The sequence below is a fragment of the Notolepis coatsorum genome (genome assembly GCF_963971535.1).
Source record: "Notolepis coatsorum genome assembly, chromosome: 1".
Lineage (NCBI taxonomy): Eukaryota > Metazoa > Chordata > Actinopteri > Aulopiformes > Paralepididae > Notolepis > Notolepis coatsorum.
The window spans coordinates 219,729,789-219,756,237 of record NC_140165.1 but is presented as its reverse complement, the minus strand read 5'-3'; the positions used below and the strand labels follow the sequence as shown (position 1 = coordinate 219,756,237).

The following is a 26,449-nucleotide window of genomic DNA, read 5'->3' as shown; positions in this document are numbered from 1 at the left end:
CCTTGTGGGTGGTGACAACTTTTCTGAGCCAATGAGCGCTTTGCGCAAACCAGAGCAAGTTGTTTCCCATCTAGGCTGGTAAAGATATGCCTCCTAAAGCGTGTAAACGGAAGTACAGGAAGTACAGGCTACAGGCTTTCCGGTTTCGACAAAACAATTATAGAAACGTGTGAAGTGCACAATATTTCCTCGTTTAAGCCACTGCAATGGCTTTGCCTGAAGAATTTACTACATGACCGGGACGTTCTAGCTTGTTTGCCGACAGGATTTGGGAAAAGTTTGGTCCGTTCGGAGGCAGCTTCCAGGGGAAGTACATACACCGGAAATTCTACCCCATACACACTTTCGGCGTAGTTCTTTACCAGACTTTATCTCACGGAGGAGATAAAACTGGGAACGAGGTTATTTCCCATCATGCATGAGGTTGAGCAGTCGGTGGAGTGCCTCGCTCCCGTGAGATTTCCGCAGCTCGCGCAGTCAGATAACCCGAACTAGCCGGACAACATTCTAACTGCCATGCAACACGCTTGGCAAGGCCGTGGTCAAAACTGTGCAGGCCTAGCTCATCTCAAACAAGCCTATTGTCAGTCATGGTGCTTTGCATCTAGGGAGTAAGGTGGTACATTTACCCACATAATCCTTGGTTTATATCTCATCTGTTTCTTGAATCAGAAGGGCTGTGCTAGCTGTTGTTTTTGAGAAAATACAAAATATACAGTACAGTATACAGTATAAACACTTCACAGTCAGTGGTGCGTTGGTGATTTCATACCTGGTTGCACTGTGTTTTAATGACGCCACGTGCACGCACGCTCCCGCGCATGCGCATAAATGTTCCCTTGTGTGCGCACAGACTAAAGACAATGCCTAATTGCCTCTAGGAATGGAATGTAACACATTTCATTCACAAGTTTTGTGTGAATGTATCTGAGGACGTATTTGAACACACCTGACACCCTGAGCTAATGTTATGCAAAGTAGCCAGGTGGGTACTTGGCGAGTTGGCGCATCAGTCGAGTGCAGCGCATTCCTCTGAGCACGCACGTGCACATCCGTGCATGTGCGTGCGCATGCTTCTGCTCACAGAGCCGGTTGCTCGCCGCGCAACCCCGTCCCATTACCAATGCACCCCTGCTCACAGGCTCATGCATTTTCATTGCATATATTTCTGTGAGGGCATTTATTTACCTCCCAGCTGGATTGTATATGATACACTTGTGTTGAAGTATGGGGGAATACTTATGGGACCAATATAAAACCATTATATATACTACAGAAGAGGGCTGTAAGAATCACACTTAAAGTGAATTATCGAGAACACACAAACACATTATTTATTAAATCTAGAATAATTAAACATGGTTAAGTTTCAAACAATGTTAATTATGTTTAGGGCAAGAAATAATAATTATTATTATTATTAAATTTTTTCTTGTTTAACTGTGGATTGTGTGTTTCTTGTATAATGGTATAAATTATTATTTTGTGTAAATTAGGTTGTAAGTAAATACTTGTTTAGTTTAGGAATAAGGGGCAGGTAACTATACGATTTATTCTTCTTCCTGCTCCTTTTGTCCATGGAATGATATTTATGATTGTGTAATGAAGAAACTCAGATTGTATTGATTCCATGTGGCAAATAAAAACTCTGAACTCTACTGAACTGAACTGAACAGACAGCATTCCAAGCTAAATAAAAGTAATTTCCCCTGCATTAATAGTACACACTGGATCATTTATAATCACTGGTTATTTTTACTGAGATTAATTTCACAGAGCTGACCAAAAATCTGCCAGGGGATGAGGACAAAAATAATTGCCCACGACTGGAGAACATCTTGTGAACATATCACCTCCCTCCAACAGCCCGACCTGCTGAAGCAAGTGCTGTCAAGTGTGGATGTGGATTTCACAGTACAAATTAAATGGCAGACTTGAGAGAGAGCGCTGTTCTTGCTGCAGGGGCAAATGTCTGCCAGATCTGGATCCTTACCTGTAGAATAAACACCTTCTCTTTGTAAGGAAATATGCCGGCCGTGTCTTATCATCCCAGTGCTGCACAGGGAAGAGGAAGCAGCTCTCCAGCCTGCAGTGATACGTACTGTCTGTGCCTGAAGAGGACACAAGGAAGAGGAAATGGCTCTGCAGTGATATTGTCTGTTGTGGGTGAATGTGAGTAAGGATTTACTCAGACAAAGGTAGACTCAGTTGATAAGGTTTATTAGCTTACAACCCATGAGAATTTGGCTGGAGAGACCCAACAATCCCCTGGCCGGGGGGGTCTCGTGCAGGCTCCTTGAGACAGGGGAAGCGCTGGTCTACAGGTCATAGAAGGTGGGTGTGTCCAGATGGGAGAGACAATTGGATTGGATGGGGGGGGGGGGGTGAGGGGGGGAGTTAGGAGATGGAAAGAGAGAGGGGGGGGGGGGTATTGGGTGAGAGGGACGAGGTAAGGAAGGGGGAAGGGGGGGGGGGGTGAGTTAGGAGATGGAGGTGAACATGGTTTGGGGGGCTGGTGGGAGGTTGAAGGTGGGAGACAGAAGGTGAATGGTAATTGAAGTGTTATCGAGACAATGAAGACAACGAGTTGCAGACTGGACTCAAGTTTACTTGGTTGACATAGCGACGCTCATACATACTGGTGCACTCTTATATATTGTCCGGGTTGCACACCGGCATTATATGGTACCTACTGCATATCACTACATCCCCCCTGTTTAGCAGCATCGCCCCATATAATTAGCGGAACACTCTTATGTCAATAGTCCACTGAAATCACATCACCAAGTGCAAATCCTCCCCCTTATTTAGGTTTACATTCACCCCCCAAGACCATAATGATAACAAAGCACCAGAGTCCCCATGATGACCCAGCCTTGTGCTCCTGTTGTTGTTCTGGCCCTCTGTAGTGGGCACCTTCCGTGCAATAATGTGTGCTCAGGTCACATAGTCTTTGTAAAAATCTGGTCTGTTCACAACCCTCCCACATCTTGTGCGTCTTGGTCCTGGGCTATTGGGCACCTGTGTAGTACAGGGTGACATCGTAGGTGTTTCCGGTGGGTCACTCTGCATTGTAGGTGTTTCCGGTGGGCCCTCGTGGGTGTCCTCTTGAAGCTGTGGCACAGCAAAGTGTGTCTGTGTTAGACTTCTCTGCATCTGTGGGATGTATAGCTCACGCAGGTGGCTCCTGCACCGCCTGACCTGGTTGCCATTTGGTGTTTGTACAACATAGCTTCTTGGCTCAATGCATTTTTGTACAATGATAGCTGGATGCCATGTCCCTCTATCCTTGTTCAGCACAGTCACATGCTGTCCGGGGCGGAGTGGGGGTAATTCTCTGCGGCAGCTGCGGTCGTGATGCTCTTTTAGGTCCGCTGTTCTCTGTTCCATGTGAACCCTATGCTCCTCCCTGCCTGGCTCTGCCCGACTTGGCAGCAGGGTGGTGACAGGTCTCCCAAATATCAATTCTGCTGGTGATGGCAGTTTACTGTCGATGGGCGTCGCTCTGACCTGTAGTAATGCCATCTGTAGATTGCCTCCCTGTTCCAGGGTTTTGGTCACAATTGATTTGATGTGTCTCACGTGCCTTTCAATGAACCCATTGCTCTTTGGGTAATGGGGCGAGCTTGTGATGTGTTTGACTCCCCAGTCTGTTACAAACCTTTGGAAGGCCTGCCCTGTGTACTGGGGCCCATTATCTGTTAGGATCTCGTCTACTCGGCCAAACAGTGACAGGTACATCTGCATTTTTTGTGCGATTGCATGGCTAGACACATTAGGCATTTCATCCACCAGTGGATATTTGGAATACCTGTCCACAGTCAGAAGGAACTGGCGACCTTTGACCTCAAATAGGTCAGAAGCGATAGACTGCCATGGTTTGGATGGTATGTGGTGTGGGTGGAGAGGTTCTTTTGGGTTTGCATCTTGATGTTCCACACACACTCTGCAGGATCTGCACACCCTTTCGATGTCATCATTCATTTTGATCCAATAGACACTTTCTCTGGCAAGGCGACGCGTTTTCTCAATCCCTTGGTGGCCCACATGTAACTGTTTCAGGATGTCCTCAGTCATGGAGTCTGGGATGAGTACCTGTCTACCTTTGAATATGACTCCTGCTTCCATTGCGAGCTCATCCCTGAAGGACCAGTAAGCACGCAGGTCCTTCGGTAGGTCTTTGATGTGCTCTGGCCATCCTAGGTGAATGACTTCTTTGAGGGCATTAAGTTTGAGATCCCTCACTGTTTCTGTACGGAGAGCGTCCTGTTTCTCAGGGGAGAAGTTTATTAATGCAATGGCATATTGCTTCTGATCCTCGATCTCCATATCAACTCCATCAATGCGCTCATCTAGCTCTATGTCCCCATGGTTTTCTGGGTTTGGCAACCGGCTGAGGGTGTCTGCCAGGATCATTTGAGTACCGGGTCGGTACATGACTTCATAATTGTACCCTTGTGTCTTTATCAGCATGCGCTGGAGTCGTGGTGGTGCAGCATGCAGTGGTTTTGCACATATGGTCACGAGTGGTTTGTGGTCTGTTACCACGAGAAACGATTTCCCATATAGGTACGTGTGGTATCGCTGCATCCCATATACAATGGCTAGCATCTCTCGCTCTATATTGCTGTATCTTGACTGGCAGTCAGTCAGTGTCTTTGAGCCAAAGGCGATGGGCCTGTTGTTCTGCACCAAAGCAATGCCCAATCCCTTCTGTGATGCATCCACTTCAAGGGTTAAAGGTGTGTTTGGGTCATAGTACTTCAGACATGCATGCTCGGTGACCGTAGACTTCAGGTCCTCGAAGCATTTCTGGTGGTCAGTGTCCCATATCCATGGAGCTTCGTTTTTTAGCAGCCCCCTCAAGGTGTGAGCCTTATCTGCAAACTTTGGTATATAGGGGGACAGGTATGTTAGCATTCCCATGAATCTGTGCAGATCATCTTTGTTTTGGGGTGTTGGCATGTGTTGTATGTCCCTGATCTTATCTGGGTCTGGCATGATGCCCTTGCCTGTGTACAGGTTGCCGAAGAAGGAAATGCTGCTTTGTTTTATGGTGCACTTGTCGCTGTTGAAAACAACACCTGCCTCGCCAGCTCGTTGCATCAGGTTGGTCAGGTTCTTGTCATGCTCTTCCTCGTTTGCTCCATATACTGCTATGTCATCAGCTATGCTGACCACACCTTGGAGCCCCTCTAGGATCTGGTCCATCTTGGCCTGGAAGAGGTCTTGAGACACACTCAGACCGAATGGTAAGCGCTTCCAGCAGTACCGGCCAAATGGAGTCCGGAATGTTGTTAGGAGTTGTGAGTCTTTATCCAGGTGTATAGACCAATACCCTGCTTTTGCGTCAAGCTTGCTAAATATTTTGGCATTAGCAAATTCTGGGTTTAATTCCTCCACAGTTGGAATTTTGTGTGGGCATCTCCTAAGGCTGGCATTCAGTTTTTGAGGATCTAGGCATAGCCTAAGGGAGCCGTCTTTTTTTGTGCCGTATGTCAGACTGGAGCACCAGTCTGTGTGTTCTTCCACCTTTCTTATTACACCTTGCTCCACCATTTTATCCAGCTCTGATTTTAGCTTGTCTTTGATGTGGATACTGCATTTCCGTGGTGGGTCAATGAAAGGTTTAGCATCCTTTTTTAAGAAGAGCTTAGCGGTTCCACTAAAATTGCCTAATTTATCAAACTGGTCTGGGTAAGCTTTCTTTAGCTCCGCAATGTTTGATATCCTCTTCAGTGGCTTCTGGCTGTTGTTAACCTTCTTGTTTACTGTATCAACATTGACAGTTACCAGGTTTAACAGCTCACTGGTTGGCAGTCCAACTACAGCTGGACCTGGCACATCCACAACATAGAACCTGGCATTGATCCATTGTGAGTCTTTGTACTGGCATGGAATGTCGATAGTACCCATACAGGGAATCTGATGACCACTGTATGCCGATAGCCTCCTGTAATTTCTCCTCAGCTTCTCCTGCGCACACGCATCCTTGCCATACATCTGTCTGAAGGTGCGTAGTGGAAGAGTATTGCCTGATGCCCCTGTGTCTATTTTTAGACGGAGTGTATGTCTGTGGCCTGGTAGGTCAGGTGGTCTCACGTTCAGTGTTGTGTATGCCTCTTCTCTGGGTGGCTTGCTCTCAATGCTGTGCATGCACTTCTCACTGATGGTGATTGAGTAGAATTTTGTTTGGTACTCCCCTGCTTCATCAGCCTCTGTGCTGTCTATAGCATTGATATGGGACTCACCCCGCTGTCTGTGGTAACTCCTGGAGGCCTGTTGTCTGTCCTGTCTTTGTGGTGGTGGTGGAGACTTGCTTCTTTGGCTTTGACCGAAGCGTTGTTGTCCCTGCCGCCTGCTTTTCCTGCAGCACTTCGCCCAGTGGCCTCTGGTACCACAGGCAGAGCATTCATCGTTGAATGCAGGACATTGACGGGGTTTATGGCTCCTGCCACAGTTTTGGCATATTCGCCCTCTGTCCACTGCATGTATTTTCTCACCATGTGACATACCCAGTTGGTGTAACTGTTCATTGCCTGCTGATAGGGCTTCATATTTCCGCCCCTCTTGTAGTACCTCTTGTAGAGGATGGCCTTTGGGTTTGCTGTACAGGTCATTCCTCAGAGCATCGTGGGGTGTGCTGGCAATGATCAGCTCCATTAAACGTTCATTGAGCTCTTCATCAATAAACTGGCATTTTTGAGCTAATGTTCTGGCTCTGGTCACAAAATCATCAATGCTTTCGTCTGTTTTTTGTCTATATTGCATTAATTGGAGCCTATGGATTCTAAAGTTAACATTCAATTTTAACTGACCTTCATAGAATTCCCATAGTTTGGCTGGCTTTTTTTTGTCAGCCTCACTGAGTCCACTAGCATTCAGCCGTTTCAGTCCTTCATCTCCAATGCCACGACATATTTTTCGTGCCTGTTTAGCATCGTCCTCTATTTCCTCATCTTCCAGGTAAAGAGATATTTTTTGTTTAAACAATGAAATAGCCTCACCCTGATCCGGGTCGGCCCAATTCATTGTTGGCAAATGTGATGCCATGACGTCTTCTCATTCGGGTTGCGCTTCCAGCGTGTGGACTGCTGCTGTCAGTTGTCAGCTGTCAGATTGCTTCATTAGCGCCGAGTTAGCGCTGACGGAGTGACGGGTTTCCTACTGCCGATGCATAATTATCCTCAGACAATCTCCCGTCCTGCTTGTAGCAATCCACTACTGTTACCGCTGTCACCATGAAGTGTTATCGAGACAATGAAGACAACGAGTTGCAGACTGGACTCAAGTTTACTTGGTTGACATAGGGACGCTCATACATACTGGTGCACTCTTATATATTGTCCGGGTTGCACACCGGCATTATATGGTACCTACTGCATATCACTACAGTAATAGGATGGGGGGAGGTTGCTGGGGGATTGTTTGAGGGGGGGGGTCTGGGGATTATTCCCTCACACTGTCCTGAAGAGGACAGAGGGAAGAGGAAACGTCTCTCCAGCTTGCAGTGATATTGTCTGTCCTGAAGAGGACGTCATTAGTAGCCTAACAGCCCAAACCCACCGAACGCGGGCGATCAGCGCTTCACTTTCGCTCCCATGTTAATGGGCGTCGCTGTTTACACCGGCCGCGCGCGGGCGGGAAGCACATGTCTTCACTTTGGTTGGATTCAGAGGTGATGCTGTTATTTTACTGAAATTCGAATAATAGCCGTAGGATTTTGCAGAGTAATTGAAGAGCTTATTTAATCAGCAAATCTGTAAAATTGTGAGGGAAAGTGAGCAGATGGACCTTGTTAAATCTAGCGCTCTCCGGGGATCCGCATGTGTACAGTAGTTCTCCTGGAAATAATTCATTCAGCATGACAAAGTGCATTAAGAACAACTACACTATATAATGTAATAAAGTCCAGTAAGGCCATAATCCATAGATTGAACCTCTAAGAGGGAACAGCTTCACAGGGCCCAGCTGCTCGGGGGCCCATGGAGGCCAGCAATAAACACATTTGAATATATTCCACAAGTGAAACAGGTTGGGAGGAACCATTCACTTGACCTTTTCAGGCGCCCCAGTCTGTGTTCGGGTTAACACATCATGTGTAATACTGTATTGGTCTGCATATAAGACCACCGGTCTAATTTTTGGAGAAATACTTTTTTGAAGACCAAATCTTGTATTTTATAAAGAAAATCATCTCTGTCAATCTCCTGGGAGCGACCCAATGAAACGGTAGCAGTTGCATAGCATAAATATAGAATTATAGATCCCTTCACTCATCTACATAGTTTCCATTGGTATTCATACTGTATATTAGAATATGAGCTCGATGCTGTTAAATATTTGTAAATAATGATTGTATATGTATCACTGTCATTGCTCTATGAAAAATGTGATGCTTGTAGTGACGACAGTAGGTGAAATGAGAGCTTTCACATAGGTCCTAATGGGGTATAAAGACTTGTGCGCGTGTGTGTGACATGTACAGAACGATAACAAGGAATTAGCCTATACAGCACATTAGCATTAACAGCTGCATATTGGTATAAAAACAATGAATAATTCCTGTTGACTTTCTGAAGCTAAGAAGTGAAAAGTGAAAATCATTACAATGTAATTTTTTGTTGAAATGTCCTCATTACAATTAGTTTCATAGGACATCCACTTCTCTCTCTCTCTCTCTCTCTCTCTCTCTCTCTCTCTCTCTCTCTCTCTCTCTCTCTCTCTCTCTCTCTCTCTCTCTCTCTCTCTCTCTCTCTCTCTCTCTCTCTCTCTCTCTCTCTCTCTCTCTCTCTCTCTCTCTCTCTCTCTCTCTATTTTAGAGTGTGAATGCAAACGTCAAACTATTCTGATGTGTCTGTTGTTGTGTGTGTGTGTGTGTGTGGGGCTGACGTGAAAGCCTGTTAAAATATTCAGACACGCTCGACGCAACCGATAGCTTCTCGGGACACACGGTTTGTATTATGCTTGGCTTTGACTGAGCTACAGTGTGATATTCAGACAGAGAGAGAGAGAGAGTGACAGAGAGAGAGGGGAAAAGAGGAGAGAAGGAGTGAAAAAAAGATAAAAAAAAACAAAAACACAATTACCTCTTCAGCTGGGCATGTCTCGAGCAGCTGGCCCATAACTCACACAAGGCTTTGTAATATGCTGGCGTTGGGCTGCGGGGACCAGTAGAGCCAGGCAATACATAAAAATATGTGGTGTGTTCTAGACGAGGATCATAACTCTCAGTTTAGCCTACAAACTATAAACATCAGGATCCAATGCGTTCTCATGTCCCCCTGCATCACATTCTCACCCGGTCCCCTAACCTCTGTGTGTGTTCTTCACACTCAGACACTCAACCCATAGATGCTCCCTATGGCGCCTTGCATGAGTTCCTCCACTGTGAATGTGTGAGTGAATGGGAGAAGTTGGAAAGTGCTTTGGATAAAAGCGATATATAAATGCATTCCATTTACCATTTATGTAGTCTGGGGAAACTGTGCCGTGGCACTGTTTCAAAGTTGTCATCTTTCAAGCGGTTTAAATGTTATGATTGGTTTTTTTTAAGTCCTCTTCTCATAGCCACAGATTGCTGCTTTCCAGAACTTGTTGATTGGTGCCGTGTTGTTTCTTGTGGCTCAAAATGATGACTTATACCCATTCCAATTTCTTTTTCTCTTTTGGGATATTCAAGAGTTTCATTCCAAAATGAGAAATTCACTACTTCAAAACACAGATTGCTGAAATTAAAGTAAAACTCATTATAAGATAGTCGGTATCTGCGGCTGGGTGGCGCAGCGGACATTGCGCTTGTCACCAACGCACGAGACACCGGTATCGAATCCGGCTGTCGGCGTTGCCTCCGGCTTGGGCCGGCCATCATACTAACTCAATTGGCAGAGTTAGCGGGTGGGAAGTCGATGGTAATCTGGACGTTGTAAACAGCGACTCCTACAGGTCGGTTGGGGCGCCTGCACAGCAGAGACAGGAAAATGGCGGGGGAAGTGTGAGCCTCCTACACGTTACTCCTCGCCAAATGAGAGTCCGCGCTGGCAGGTGAAAAGATGCGACTGGCTTCCTACACATGTATCGGAGGGGACATGCGATGGGCTTCTATCCTCCCTACAACCGGCCCGTGGGGGGCACATGCGTGCAACGTTTAAGACAGGGGAGGGGAGAATTGGCACGGAAAAATTGGGATGGGAGAAAAATTGAAAAAGAGGAGAAAAAGTGGATAAAAAAAAAGATAGTCGGTATCTTAACACCTTTGGATTTAAAATAACATTTTAAAATCCTTTTTACCATACAATTTTTTAATGCACACGTACAGTAGTTTGGCTCAGGTTAAAGAACACAGCTGTCAAACCATAAAGAGCACAGCTGACTTATCAACTTATATAACTAACGACCGGGAAGGAAAATGCACCAATGGCAACTGGAGAACTTTCCCCCAAAATTTGCAAATGCTTTTTTATCTAACATTGTTAGATATTAGTTGGGCAATATTTCAATATAATTGCTGGTATCAACGACATATAACTAGCCACAATGATCAGGTCTGCCTCGACAGAGGGACACATCTAATCGTGACTCAACAGCCTTCAATTAGATCCACTCAAATCAGTTACGTTGAGTGTACATACATATTATTTTGAAAAAATAATGTACAAAGCAAGAATACATTTATTCCCTGGCAACATCCCAAAAAAATTCTCAGATAGAGAGGTGGACTATGATTTAAGAGGGAAATTTAATTGAAAACAGCCGTGTGTTCGCACTACTCTTAAAAGCATGTGTATTTCTGTTTGTGGGGTGACTCTCTGGAATAGATTGGATGACGAAATTAAACTGAGTAAAAACATAATACAGTTCAAAAGGAAATACAAAAGAGCGATTCTTGAAAGGTACAGTAAAGAGGAGGGAAGTTGAGAGATGTTGAAAGGTACAGTAAAGAGGAGGGAAGTTGAGAGATGTTGAAAGGTACAGTAAAGAGGAGGGAGGTTGAGATATGTTGAAAGGTACAGTAAAGAGGAGGGAAGTTGAGAGATGTTGAAAGGTACAGTAAAGAGGAGGGAAGTTGAGAGATGTTGAAAGGTACAGTAAAGAGGAGGGAGGTTGAGATATGTTGAAAGGTACAGTAAGGTACAGTAAAGTACAGTAAAGAGGAGGGAAGTTGAGAGATGTTGAAAGGTATAAAGAGGAGGGAAGTTGAGAGATGTTGAAAGGTACAGTAAAGAGGAGGGAAGTTGAGAGATGTTGAAAGGTATAAAGAGGAGGGAAGTTGAGAGATGTTGAAAGGTACAGTAAAGAGGAGGGAGGTTGAGAGATGTTGAAATGATTGACTTGAGGGCGGCTGGGTGGCGCAGCGGACTAAGTGCTCGTCACCAACGCGAGAGACACTAGTATCGAATCCGGCTGTCAGCGTTGCCTCCGGCTTGGCCGGCCGTCATACTGGCTCAATTGGCTGAGTCAGCGGGAGGGAAGCCGGTGGGTGGTAATCTGGTCGTTGTAAACAGCAACTCCTACAGGTCGGTCAGGGCGCCTGCACAGCGAGGAAGGGAGATGGTGAGGGAAGTGTGAGCCTCCCACACGTTACACCTCACCAATGAGAGTCCACGCTGGCAGGTGAAAAGAAGCTGACTCTGCATGTATCGGAGGGGACATGTGATAGTATCTATCAACCCTCCCTAGACCGACCAGGCACATGCGAGCAACGCCCAGGAAGGGGAGGGGGGAATTGGCATGACTAAATTGGGATGGGAGAAAAACAGAGAAAAACAGGAGGAGAAAAAGTGGATAAAAAATTAAAATAAATGATTGACTTGAATGAATGAATGACTTTTATTTATATAGCACCCTTCACAGCACGAATGCACATGGTGCTTTACACTACAACTTAGTATATAAAAACAAAAACAAAAATCTGAAATAAATGACAACAGACAGCAGTTAAAAACAGTGAAACCAGATAAAATAGTAGAATAAAATAATTTAGATAAAATAATCAGTCACTAATTAAAAAACAAAACTATAGGAACAGTGAGGACAGGAAAGAGTGCCTATGTATGACCAAAAGCCTTTCTAAACATATGTGTTTTTAGTTGTTTTTTAAAGGAGTTTTCTGAGGGGGCAGTTTGCAGGTCCAGGGGGAGAGCGTTCCAGAGCATTGATGCCGTCACCTCGAAGGCTCGATCACCCCTTGTTTTAAGCCTGGACCTGGGGACCACCAGGAGGTGCTGATCGGCAGATCTGAGTGAGCGGGTGTTGGTAACTTGGTGTAGGGATGGATGAGTTCAGTGATGTAGATAGGGGCCTGACCGTGGAGTGCTCTGAAAGTAAAAGTGAGGACTTTGAAGTTCTATAGTGTACCGGGAACCAGTGCAGGGATGCCAGAATGGGAGTGATGTGACATGATTTTTTTGACCTTGTGAGTAGCCTGGCTGCAGCATTTTGGACCATTTGTAGTTTGTCTGTGGATGATTTGGTGAGACAGGTGAAAAGTGAGTTGCAGTAGTCAAGCCTAGAGGAAATAAAAGCATTAATACTTGTATTGTATTAGTTTGTTTTGGTTTTGGTTCTGATCTAGTCAGCATAAACCTTTTGCTTTCTAAAGATACTGGAAGGACAGTAACCTATTGATTGTACAATAAGTTATTATTCATTAAAAGTAATGATGAACTGATCGTCAAGTGATTTTGTCCGTAGATGACATTGAAGATTGTGTTTGAAGGTGTACTTGGTTATGTATCTCAGGACTAATGATGGAGTGGTTGAGATATCGAAAGACTGAAAACATCTTTTGTTAAGGGTTTATTGTAAATAAGGGGTTAAGAAGCTAAGCATCTTGCTTCTTCCTATTCCTTTTCGGACAAGAGACTGTTTTTTTTATTCTTCTATTTTACTTTACTTATTTTTCTTTCTTTCACAGCAAATGATCTTGCATTTTAATTGTATCTTTTCATTGTTATCTTTCGATTATTTGATATTGTTCGAAATAAACGATTCATTCATTCATTCATTCAGAGATAAGCAATCATAAATACAGCATATAAATCACAGCATATAAAATCACTAATACAAAAGCAATTTGATTAAAACATGTACAACTTGATCAACAATGATTAGTGATCATTGACAAAAGGCCTTCAACACTGTCAATCACACCATTCTGATTGACAAGCTAAAAGCAATTGGTTTGATAGTCTATCAGTGAGCTGGATGCAATCCTACCTGGAGGGGAGAGAACAGATGGTGGAGGTAAACGGTACGCGTGAATATTAAAGGCAACCAACTTGTGTTCAGCCTTTCGTTCAGCGTTTCTCTGATTGGCCACACGGCCACGTGACCGCGCTGGCGCGCGGCAGAGAGTTGCACCGCCTGCGGCAGCGGCCGTCTTCCATTGGCCGTCGCAATGACTTGTTTTGTTTACATCAGGGTGAACGCTGTTGTATTCGCAAATATGAGAGCCAGCAATACGCAGCTCCAGTTAACCTAATTTATACCGTAATGAATCATTAAAAAATATATACCGTTAACTGGAATATGTTGTTTCTTTACACATATGTTGGATTATGTAATTGGTTTGTCATGACAAAACAATAAAAATCGCTACTTTACATCAGGGTGAACGCTGTTACGCTGCCACCACCCACTTCAATGACAGAGCTCTCATATTTGCGAATGCATAAACTATATCTTAAATTATGGCTATGTGTCTAATATGGCTGTCGCGAAGTCATTGATAAGCATAAGATATAGTTTATGCATTCGCAAAATATGAGAGCTCTGTCATTGAAAGGGCTTCTACAACGGACGACGGCCGCTGCTGCTGGAGCTGGACCGAGTCAAGCCGGCGGCGGCGCACAGGAAGCCGGGGAACAACCACCGCATCGCCCCGCTGGCGCTTCAGCAGCCTCCACTGATGTACAGTGACGAGTGAATCTGGTAGTTGGTTTATGACGTTAAAAACACGAAATAACATATAACGTTACAGCGTACAGTTTCTAGTTAATCAGTCAGGCGTCAGCCTCCACACTGATGTACAGTGACTGACGTTAAAAACGCCAAATAACATATAACGTTACAATGTACAGTTTCTAGTTACAGTAGTGACGCGTGAATCGAGATAGTCCTAACAGTGTTTATTATTAAGAGTCAGATAGTCCTAACAGTGTTTATTAGTAAGAGTCAGATAGTCCTAACAGTGTTTATTATTAAGAGTCAGATAGTCCTAACAGTGTTTATTATTAAGAGTCCTAACAGTGTTTATTATTAATTAACGTCATAAACGAACTACCAGATTTATTTTGCACCAGGGAACTTGAAGGTTCCTGCCGCGCTCGCGGCAAAAGGGGGCGGGCTAGCGGCGTGGGGTCGTGGCCAATCAATATTCACGCAAACGGTACCCTATCCCCCACCCCCCTCCCTCCCAGTGAGCTGTGGTGTTCCACAAGGAAGCATACTAGGACCGCTACTGTTCCTAATTTATGCAAATGACATGTCATCAGCTTGTGACTGCAACTTGTTCCTGTTTGCGGACGACTCAGCCCTGCTGGTCTCTGACAAGAAAAAGTTACAGGTTGAAAAAACCCTCACCTCGGAACTACGCAAAATCTGCATATGGCTCGCTGATAACAAACTATCATTACACATGGGCAAAACAGAGTCCATTTTCTTCGGTTCAAATAACAAACTCAGCAAGACCGACGGCTTCTCAGTTACAGTGGGTGACAATATTGTCACAAGGAAAGATGAAATTACCTACCTGGGTTCCATCCTAGAGGCTAATCTTTCCTGTGACAAAATGGCATCCAATGTAATAAAAAAAGTCAACCAACGAACTTCATTCTTGTACCGGATCTCCTCTCTGGTAAACAAGAATACCCTGAAGTCTCTGGCAGGAGCACTCATTCAAGGGTACTACGACTATGCTTGCACCACATGGTACCAAAGCACCTCAAAGGCGCTAAAAACAAAATTACAAACATCTCAAAACAAACTGGTCAGACTACTGCTTGACCTTACTCCTAGAACCCACCTTACCCCTGCCCACTTTGACAACCTAGGGTGGCTTAGAGTAGACGACAGAGTACAGCAACTTGCAATGGGCCTGGTCTACAAGATACACTACACGACCAAGGTACCCATGTACATGTCAAAATACTTCCCAAAGGTCAGCGAATACGGTATACCACGATCACAACACCAGAGGGAGCTTCACAAATCATGTTAAACCCAGATTCGGCTCAAACAAGGGACTAAACACGTTTAGCAATTATGCCACATCAATGTGGAACGCCCTACCCAAAGCTGTAAAGGAATGTGAATCACTACCCACTTTCAAAACCACTCTCAAAGAACACCTACGGGAGACTTCAATTCGAAACTGGCCCCTGTAAATGTCCTAACCCAACCCCCTCCAATGTACAGTAAATGACCAAGTATGGTTTTGTCAATATTCCAATGTACAGTTTTGCTTGTACAGTGTCCCCCACCCACCCCTCCTACCCAACCACCTCCAATGTACAGTCCCCCCCCCACCCACCCAACCCCACCCCACCTACCCAACCTCCTCTAATGTAGCCTACAGTTTCTACGTCAAATGTATATACTCTCTTTTATGGACTCTTTTTGTATCACAAACAGTACTGTATTTGCAAATCTGGTATGTCATAAATGTATAGATGTAGCAGTACTGTCTATCTGTATGTCGTGTGTGTCATATATGTTATGATGAATTGAAAATGGGGGACCCTGATGTAAACTAGACGAAAGTCTTTCTCTGGTCTGCATCCCCTTAACAATTGTATGTATTGAGCTCTACTGTACAGTACCCATTCTGCAATCTGTTAATAAAGTTTTCAATCAATCAATCAATCAATCAATCAATCAATCAATCAATCAATCAAGGTCTAAAATTCTGCAATAGAGGGGAGAGCCACATTTTTTTGGGATTGGGATTGGCGGGCATTCCATGAGCTAGGGGCATCATAATAAAATGCAGATTTACCCTGTTCTGAGCAAACTCGGGGAACCTCAAGGACCAGCCAGGCACTAGAACGGGTTCCATAGGTTCCAACATTCCATTCCAATAATGATATGATATATAAGAAGGTAGCTTACCAGTAAAATCTACAAATACCAGTGTTTGTAGTGCCTCTCTGTCAGCCAGAGCCAACCAACCTTCTCATAAAGGACAAAGTGATGAGTGTCGTATCTATCACCAGTAAAGAATCTGAGGGCAGAGTGATAGACAGAGTCCAATGATTTAAGAGTTGAGGCCGCAGCATAGTAGTAATAGTAGTAGTAGTAATTAATTAATTAAACAGTGACAAGACGGAACTTTTCATCATCGGCACCAACACATCACACTCACTATCAATTACTCCACCATCACCCCTTCCCCCCTAGTCCGCAACCTCTGCGTCATCCTCGACCCCACCCTCTCATTTGACCCCCATGTCCGCTCCATTGTAAAAACATCATACTTTCACCTCTGCAACATTGCCAAAATTCGTCACTGCCTCTCCCCCCCTGCTGCTGAATCCCTCATCTCCTCCCGCCTTGACTACTGCAACTCCCTCCTCACTGGCATCACCTCCCGCTCCCTTCATAAACTGCAGATGGTCCAGTACTCAGCCGCCCGCCTCCTCACTAACACCCGGTCCCGTGAACACATCACTCCTGTCCTCCACTCCTTCCACTGGCTCCCGATCAAGGAACGCATCAACTTCAAAACTCACCTTCAAAGCCCTCCATAGCCTGGCCCCCCCCTACCTGACTGACCTCCTTCTCCCTTACCGCCCCACCCATTCCCTCCGGTCCTCTTCCACTGCTTCCCTCATTGTCCCGTCATCCAAACTTAAACATTTTGGTGACCGGGCTTTCTCACGAGCTGCACCCAGACTTTGGAACACCCTCCCTCAGACTGTCCGAGACTCTCCCTCACTCTCCACCTTTAAATCCCGACTCAAAACCTACCTGTTCTCCCAAGCATACAACCTTCCCTACCCATAACCACCCTCCTCCAACCTACCACCTCCCCTCCCCTTCCCTACTTTCTCTCCCTCTCCTGCGCCCCCCCCCCCCCCCCCCCTCCCCTCGGTTTCCTTACTTCCCTGACTGTTCCCCTACTGGACTCTGTATCTGTTACTTGTTACCCGTGGTTGTGTGTCCTGTGTATTCATCCTGTTGTTTTTTCCCCCTGTGGTTATTTGTTTCTCTGTTCATTTGTTTTGCTCATTGTCAGCGTCTTTGGGTTTTGAAAAGCGCTTTATAAATAAAATGTATTATTATTATTATTAAGATGAATAAGAAAAGTGCTTTGACAACTCTCTTCCTACTAATCAAAAGAAAGATGGTTCTGTTTCTGTACAGGAAGCCAAACATCTACTGTATTATTATTGTTGTTGTTTGTCATTTCATTGACAGTGACAGCGATGTTGTTTATTTGCAGTTGGCTTTTGGGTCATTCCTGGGTGTCCTTGGACTCTGTTTGGAGGAAAACCGCAAGCAGCTGGTACGTATATCTGTCTATCCTTTATTTTCTCTCTCTTTTTCTCTCTCACGTACGTGTACATACACACAGCAAAATCTTCTTTTGCTCTATGGTGCCTCAATAAATATTCACAAGCTACTGTGTGCTGATGTCGCGTTTCCTCAGGCACTGTAGAGGGTAGAGGCGCTGGTGTGCTGATGTTTCCTCAGGCACTGTAGAGGGTAGAGGCTAGAGCCATATGAAATCTGTTTTATTATTTTCCAAATTCCATTTTATTCTTTCCCAAATTCAGTTTTTTCAGAATTCTGTATTTAGATTTTTATGCTCATTTTACCATCAGAAATAGTGTCTAATAAGTGGGAATGAATAAATGTCCACAATTCAATAAGATATAACAGTCCATTTAATGTTTTTAAGTGCTGCAACTCAGAAATACAGTTAGATTTTACACAATATCTTTCAAATAATATTGTGACAAAATAAAAATGCACACAAAATAAAAATACACATGTCTAGTGTAAACAATAGATACAGCTAGCTACTACTGACATTATCACAATGACAATGTCAGTAGCCTAGCTATATCTATTATATTGTGATGAAATATAGTAATGCATAATTTAGGCACCTTTAGTTTATTTCATTTATAAAGGACAGTGTGTACTGACAATCATTTGCATTAAACAAATGGATGGGTGCACCAGATTTAGCAAGAAGCTATCATTTCCATCTATAGTCCTATGTACTATAACGTTACATAGCTATTTAAGTTTATTTAGTTTATAAAGGACAGTGTGTACTGACAATCATTTGCATTAAACAAATGGATGGGTGCACCAGATTTAGCAAGAAGCTATAATTTCCATCTATAGTCCTATGTACTGTAACGTTACAGTACATAGCTATTTAATCACAATAGTGTCAGTGATTAGCGATTGATTGATTGAATTGATTGAATTTATTTGACAACCAAAATTACATACAATACCGGTACACAACATGTACAGCCATCACATATAATCTAAAATCGTCGAGGATTAAAACACAATAAAACCTTACGGTTTATTTCCATTGTGGTCCTCACAATGGACAATGGACAATATTACTAGTATGCACCATGTACAAATAAGACATATAAATACAATACAAAAAACTATGTGACTAAGCCATTTCTTCATATCTTTTTTGAAATTTCTTTCTGAGACAATCATTTTTATGGACACTGGCAGTTTGTCCCACTCATAGGCTGCAGAGTACCGAAAGGTATTTTTCCCCATTGAGCTACTGAAAATGCACAGTTTGAGTAAGGGATAATGTATAGCTACGAGGTCATTGTCGCAAAATAATTGACCAACACGTAGTTTAAAATACCGAGCCGCTTCGGCGAGGTGTTTTAAACGTCAGTGAAGGTCAATTATTTTGCGACAATGACCGAGTAAAGCTATACATTATCCCGCTTATTACATGGCTAACTTACTAACAATATACCTAATTCATTTGACAAATCGCAGTTGTTCTGTGGCTCTGTCAGCCCAAATAAAGTGATTATTATTATCGCGGGCAGCCTCTGTTCTGGCTCCGCTGTAATCTACACACACTCCGCTGTCGCCTGTCAGTGCAGCCGCGGCAGGTGTGTCTGATTTGCTGCACTGATGTGGGCTTGATTGCGAACAGCTGCGCACATCGGTCATTATTGTCCCACAGCGGTCATTATTGAAAAATAATGACCGATGTCGGGGGGCTATTGACCAATCACAAGCAAGCATTTCGGCGAATGTGAAAACGCCATGTAATAATGTCAGTTAACATGCCCCTCGTTGCATAGGAGTGGGTGTCCCCAAAGCACATAAAATAATTTGCGAGATATGAGGGGACCCTATTATACATTATTTTATGGGTAAGGCCCAACTTGATTTGAATAACCCGTTTTTCCACTGGGAGCCAGTTAAGTTGTTTAAATATGGCTACATCCAGGTGAGTGCCGGTAGGAAGCTTCAACACTACTCTAATCATTTTGTTTTGGGCAGTGTGAATTTTTTTTCTTTTTTTTCTGGGGGGCACTACTGTACCAGAAGGAGGCAGCGTAGTCAAAATGACTCTGGATCAGGGCACCTGACACCATCCTAAGTGTTTTTTTATCCAACATCTCAGACTTACATGCTAGGAATTTGGTCCTTTGGCTTATCCTAGCCAGGGCTTTCAAGGCCATAGCCTCCCCTGTGAGACATTCGTCCAAGGTGCATCTTGATCTTCGCACGTGTTTTTGCGGGTCCAGTCCACGGTACGTTGACAGAATTAGCTAAACACCTTATCGCCGGAGGCATAAAAGTCATTAGGATACTGATCTGCTCAGAATTTAGGGCTTATTGCGGAATTTCTTAGCTTCTTGACGACGTTATCACTAAAGCAGCGAGACGCTGTACCGTCCCCGCCGGACTCCCCGGTCATGTTTGCTTTGTCCCTGCCGGACTCCCCGGTCATGTTTGCTTTGTCCCTGCCGGACTCCCCGGTCATGTTTGCTTTGTCCCTGCCGGACTCCCCGGTCATGTTTGCTTTGCACCAAACGTTCCATCTCCTCCCGAAAACGGAATTTCAGTCCAGATTAGACAAAATTCTGCAATATTCCACATTTTACAGTTGATTCCATTTTTATTGGTAAATTCCGCGATTCCGTGAACGCGGATTTCATATGGCTCTAGTAGAGGCGCTGGTGTGCTGATGTTTCCTCAGGCACTGTAGAGGGTAGAGGCGCTGGTGTGCTGATGTTTCCTCAGGCACTGTAGAGGGTAGAGGCGCTGGTGTACTGATGTTTCCTCAGGCACTGTAGAGGGTAGAGGCGCTGGTGTACTGATGTTTCCTCAGGCACTGTAGAGGGTAGAGACGCTGGTGTGCTGATGTTTCCTCAGGCACTGTAGAGGGTAGAGGCGCTGGTGTACTGATGTTTCCTCAGGCACTGTAGAGGGTAGAGGCGCTGGTGTACTGATGTTTCCTCAGGCACTGTAGAGGGTAGAGGCGCTGGTGTACTGATGTTTCCTCAGGCACTGTAGAGGGTAGAGGCGCTGGTGTACTGATGTTTCCTCAGGCACTGTAGAGGGTAGAGGCGCTGGTGTACTGATGTTTCCTCAGGCACTGTAGAGGGTAGAGGCGCTGGTGTACTGATGTTTCCTCAGGCACTGTAGAGGGTAGAGGCGCTGGTGTACTGATGTTTCCTCAGGCACTGTAGAGGGTAGAGGCGCTGGTGTACTGATGTTTCCTCAGGCACTGTAGAGGGTAGAGGCGCTGGTGTACTGATGTTTCCTCAGGCACTGTAGAGGGTAGAGGCGCTGGTGTACTGATGTTTCCTCAGGCACTGTAGAGGGTAGAGGCGCTGGTGTACTGATGTTTCCTCAGGCACTGTAGAGGGTAGAGGCGCTGGTGTGCTGATGTTTCCTCAGGCACTGTAGAGGGTAGAGGCGCTGGTGTACTGATGTTTCCTCAGGCACTGTAGAGGGTAGAGGCGCTGGTGTACTGATGTTTCCTCAGGCACTGTAGAGGGTAGAGGCGCTGGTGTACTGATGTTTCCTCAGGCACTGTAGAGGGTAGAGGCGCTGGTGTACTGATGTTTCCTCAGGCACTGTAGAGGGTAGAGGCGCTGGTGTACTGATGTTTCCTCAGGCACTGTAGAGCAGGGGTTCCCAAAGTTTTCAGGCCGTGACCCCCACTATTATAGGAAGTTATTATTTTTAATAAATGGAAATGTATGGTTGAAACATGCAAACGTTCAAACGCACACACACTAATAAGCATTGGAGGCTTTTAACCAGGGCCAGACTGGGGAAATCATTAAGGCCAGGAAATATAGTGCGAAATATAGCCCCAGTCAGGCCACTTTTTAAGCGGGGGGTCTGGGGGTCCCCCACCAGGACATTCTTTGTTACAAAGACTTCATTTCCTGCATTCTGGTGCAGGAATATTTTTATTTGTACCCTTTAAATGCCAGTGTTTGTGATGGCATCACAAATTATTGTTAAAGAACAGGCTAGCATATGTATGATTAGCAACAACACTGATTTTGATGGATTTTCAGTTTTTTTGTAATGTCAGATTGAAAAAAATACTCTTACCATAAGGGACTAAATTGTCCTCTTCAAAAACGCCATACAAATATGACTATATGTCGAAATAATTTACCACTTTTTCTTTCATAAATCTTTTATTCAACTTCAGCCCTGATCATAACACCACATATTCATTTTATAATTCTAACCCTTTAAATGCCAGTGTGTGTGATGGCATATATTTGCAATATATCAAATGCAAAGTAGATTTTTCTGGGGGGGATTATTACAGGCTAGCATGTGTCAATGATTAGCAACAACACTGATTTTGATGGATTTTTAGTTTTTTGTAAGGGTCCCGCCTCCACCAATCACATACGGCTCCCTTTGTGTGTGTGTGTGTGAGCGAGAGAGAGAGAGAGATAGTTCTCCAACTTGTGTGAGTTGCAGTGATCTCCTGGTTGTTCCCCACCTAGATAACTATTGCACCGCAGGGGTGGCCAACCCGCGGCCCGCAAGCCGCATGTGGCTCTTTGCCCGTCAATGTGTGGCTCTTGCATCCAAAACATTTTTAAATAAAAAAGATTTTATAATTTTTTATTATTATTATTTAAAAAATATGTCACTCATTCCATAAGGACGTAGAATAAACATTTACAGATTTTTTTTAAATGGACCATTTGCACATTTCCATTTATTAAAAAAATTATAAAAAAAATATAATTATTATTATAAAAAAAAGATATATATTTTTTTTACCTCCTATAATTGTGGGGGTTGCGGCTCTCTGACACCGTTATTTCGGGGGTCGCGGCCTGAAAACTTTGGGAACCCCTGATTTAGCTGACGCTTTTATCCAAAGCGACTTAGAAGTTCTGTACGACAAGTCATCAGGAAGGGCACAACTCTATCAGCTGAGTAACAATGTTCATCAAAGTGTTGAGTGCTACAGTGTAGGTTAGTTTATTAGAACAAGTGCATTACAGTAAGGTCAAATAAACATCCTGACAACTGAGGGATTTGTCTTCCTTCTTTCTTAATCTTGAAGTTTAAAGCTAAGTAGCCAACGATTGATTTGTAGAATATTTTGAATGCAATCAGGCATACAATGGGGTTAATTATTGACTGTTAAGAAGTAATCAGGAGCGAGTGCTATCATCAGCATTTCAAGGTCCCATAGGTTATTTTTTATTAATATTTGATCATATAAATGTGCATAACACTTTTCTTCCCAGATATTCAGAATATATCTACAATCTTATTAATATTAAATTATTCGTTATACGTTTGCATTATTCTGATTGGCAGCCTATACTTATTGAGATTAACACCTAAAAGCAGTGGTCATTGTCACTCCATCTGCTTGGCAGGCGATGGTAGATCTCTCCAGCCGGGGGAAAGGGCAAAGTAGATATTGTGCCAAAAAAGGGTTACCCACCCCTGCTCTACTATCAGTTATTCTTCTGTATATACTCTAACAAGATGCAACCTCTTGTTTTGGGTTACCGCCTCTTACGGACTGGAGTGCATCTAGGGGTATGAAGGTTAGTCATCCAACTCCAGCCCTAACGTTGAGTGAATTATTGAAGAAAGAAACAGAGAAAAGAAAAAAGGGTCCTGTTTTCCATGAACAAAGAAACAACCAGACATTACAACCACACAAACAACCATAGATTATCTTACCAGAATCTGCCCACAAGGTCTCTGGCAGGGACAAGCACCACCTGGGGCCCTCCTAGCACAGTAGAGTTTCTCCAGTCCCCTTAGAGTTTGTTTGGTTTGGTTGGGTCACCCTACAGTAGGTAGCTTCTCGTCTCGACGGTAATCGGTGTTACTTCCTTGCACGATATTATAGCAGCTATCCCTGTCTGAAATCTGATGACCTTCATGGTTGCCGCTTGTTACACGTGGCAAAGTAAAAGCTTGAATCTTGAAATACACACGAGCTGGTGTTAATAATTTCTTTAATTTCTCATTTCCTTTGTATTGGGGTGGGAAGTTGCCACAGGAATGGGTTGGATGATTTCTTTCACATGTTTCATTCATATGTTTGTATTTAGAAAATTATCAAAAACAGTCGACCAGAACAAAACTTATCTGAGATCAGTGCTCTTAGTCTAAGATGCTCTTTATGAGATCTTTATGAATCTGTGTGCATCTGCTATTATTTTTTCCTCTGGCCAAAAACCTTCGTATATCTTCATCCCCTGGCCTGCTCACTGACAAAGTAATCTTAGCTTGGCAGATTCATTGGACGTGCTGATGTTAGTAAATTACTAGCCTAGTTGATGTGTATTCAAATTCTTTTGATCACATTTTAATTTAAATGTTTTTATATACAACAACAAACACCACATTGACATCAACAATAATAATAATAATAATAATGACAAGACAATAAAAATAACAAATACAGACTTACAACTTGAGTTGATGTGTATTCAAAAGCATTCTTCATCATACATGTAAACCAGCCATGGGAAAAACACTTGAGTCATGGATTTGATGATGTGGTGTAATGAGGTCAACCATAGCAAGGAAGAGCGTGCCATATCAGAACATCAGAATATCAGAAAGATAAGAACTGAATCTTGGTATTCTGCCCTCCACATTTCTCCAAGCTTCAATAGAGGCCTTACACAGAATGTTTGTGTATTTCTCCTTCTTCCAGGATGGCTGTCTGTAACCATTGGTAACCACTTTCATAAGAACATGCTTAATTTATGTGCAGTGGTAGAATAGGTAAAACACTGAAAAAGCATATGGCATTGCTATTCTACTGTGAATTGTTTACAACATCAATTACATTTTATTTGTCATTAACACAATGTGCTGCAAATAATGACAATTAAAGGAGGGCTGCGGCTTCACCAAATAGTGCAAGAAAAAGGGGGGGCACATGGGGACATACTTAGCATCAGATAAATACAGATAAAAACACAGATTAAGATTAAAGATACAAATTAGAACACATGAATATCATCATATTTGCAGAATTACATTGAATGAGGTAGAGTCATGTGATTTAGCTGTTGTGCAAATGGTCTTGAATGAGGTAGAGGAGGCATGTATGGGGCTGTGCAAATATCATTAAATTAGGTAGAGTCATGTATGGAACTGTGCAAATATCATTGATTAATTGAAAATGGAGGACCCTTATGTAAACAAGACAAAAGTATTTTTCTGGTCTTCATCCTCTTAGCAGTTGTTTGTATTGAGCTGTACTCTATTGTACCCATTCCGTAATAAAGTTTTCAATCAATCAATCAATCAATCAATCAATCAATCAATCAATCAATCAATCAATCAATCAATCAATTGAATGATGTAGAGTCATGTATGGAACTGTGCAAATATCATTGAATGAGGTAGAGTCATGTATGGAACTGTGCAAATATCATTGAATGATGGAAGAGACAAAACGAAGCAGATGGGTATTTAATGGCCAAAAAATAAACAGTGCACAGAAACATATACAAAAAACTGAAATCAAAGTCACGCACTGGAAAGCATAACCCTAAGGTATGCAACGTAAAACAATGGGAGACATTGAACAATGACCAACACAGAGAACAGGAACTCAAATAAATACACAGGAACAAATTACCAACAAAAAACACCTGGGATGATTACAACAAGAGACACCTGGGAGGAGAAACAGACTACAGGAAGTGAAATGAGGAACTACAACTATGGAAAACAAGACAACCAAATATAAGACACTGGGGCAAAACAAGAAACTACAACTAATACTAAACAGTGAACATAATACAAGAAAGTAAAAAAAAAAGTCCAAACTAACAGGGAAACATGGAGGGGAGCGAGAAGGGGAGAGAAGAGAGAAAGAACACAGAGAGACAAAGATAACACATAATGACACAGGGAGAGGCAGAGCAGGGGAGAACTGTCCATGGACTGTGCATCTCCATCACTGAGGCCGATGCGATGCGCATCTCGATACGGTGCCAACGATATGATACATTAACGATACATTTGAAGCACCGGGCGATGCGATGCGATACGATTCACCCCCTGTTGAGATACGATACGATTCGATACGATTTGATTCAACCTAATGCGATTCGGGGCGATACGATGCGATTCAACACGATGCAAAATAATGATACAATTTTATGGTATGACAGAGGATTTGGTTGTATTCCTTATATGCAGCTTATATTATTATTAAAAATAAAATAATCTACTGTAAGACAATTTATATAAAAACTCTTGGGTGCCTAAGAAGACTTTTGCATAGTACTGTGTTTTCTATCCACTTTAGCTAAACACACACACACACACACACACACACACACACACACACACACACACACACACACACACACACACACACACACACACACACACACACACACACACACACACACACACACACACACACACACACACACACACACAATGTATATACACACTACTGTGAGACAATAATAATCACACACAAAGGGATAATGGCTTATAGCAGACTTAATGATTTTATAATATTTCAGATAATGAAATTAAATGTTTATCTTATCATCAACTATCCAATTAGTATTTATATTGTAACGTTTGGCCACTTTAAATCATTGAGAGAGAGAGAGAGAGAGAGAGAGAGAGAGAGAGAGAGAGAGAGAGAGAGAGAGAGAGAGAGAGAGAGAGAGAGAGAGAGAGAGAGAGAGAGAGAGAGAGATGCTCCGTAGCTGACCACACCATGATGGCATTTGTCAACAACACAGTTTGAACCTGGCTGGAGGAAGCGATATAAAGAAACAAATTGCCAATAAATGTGAAGTTATCTTTGAACCTGTTGTCAAGCGTCTTCAATATACCCCCCCCCCCCCCCCCCCCATTTCCACACTAATGGAACTGGTGTTGCAGAGTCACGTTAGTTAGTTAGACACTGTAGTTTAGCGTTAGCCAGAGGCTA

General features: G+C 43.4%; 1 protein-coding gene across 1 annotated transcript in view; it reads left to right on the top strand.

The window, feature by feature from the left end:
• The window catches only part of LOC311229220 (transmembrane protein 255B), a 99,270-nt gene that overhangs the window by 13,872 nt on the left and 58,949 nt on the right, over positions 1–26,449 (top strand). Inside the window, exon 3 of the mRNA XM_084315293.1 lies at positions 17,444–17,506. Coding sequence (XP_084171419.1) covers positions 17,444–17,506 — 63 coding nt within the window. The remainder of the gene's footprint in view (positions 1–17,443; positions 17,507–26,449) is intronic.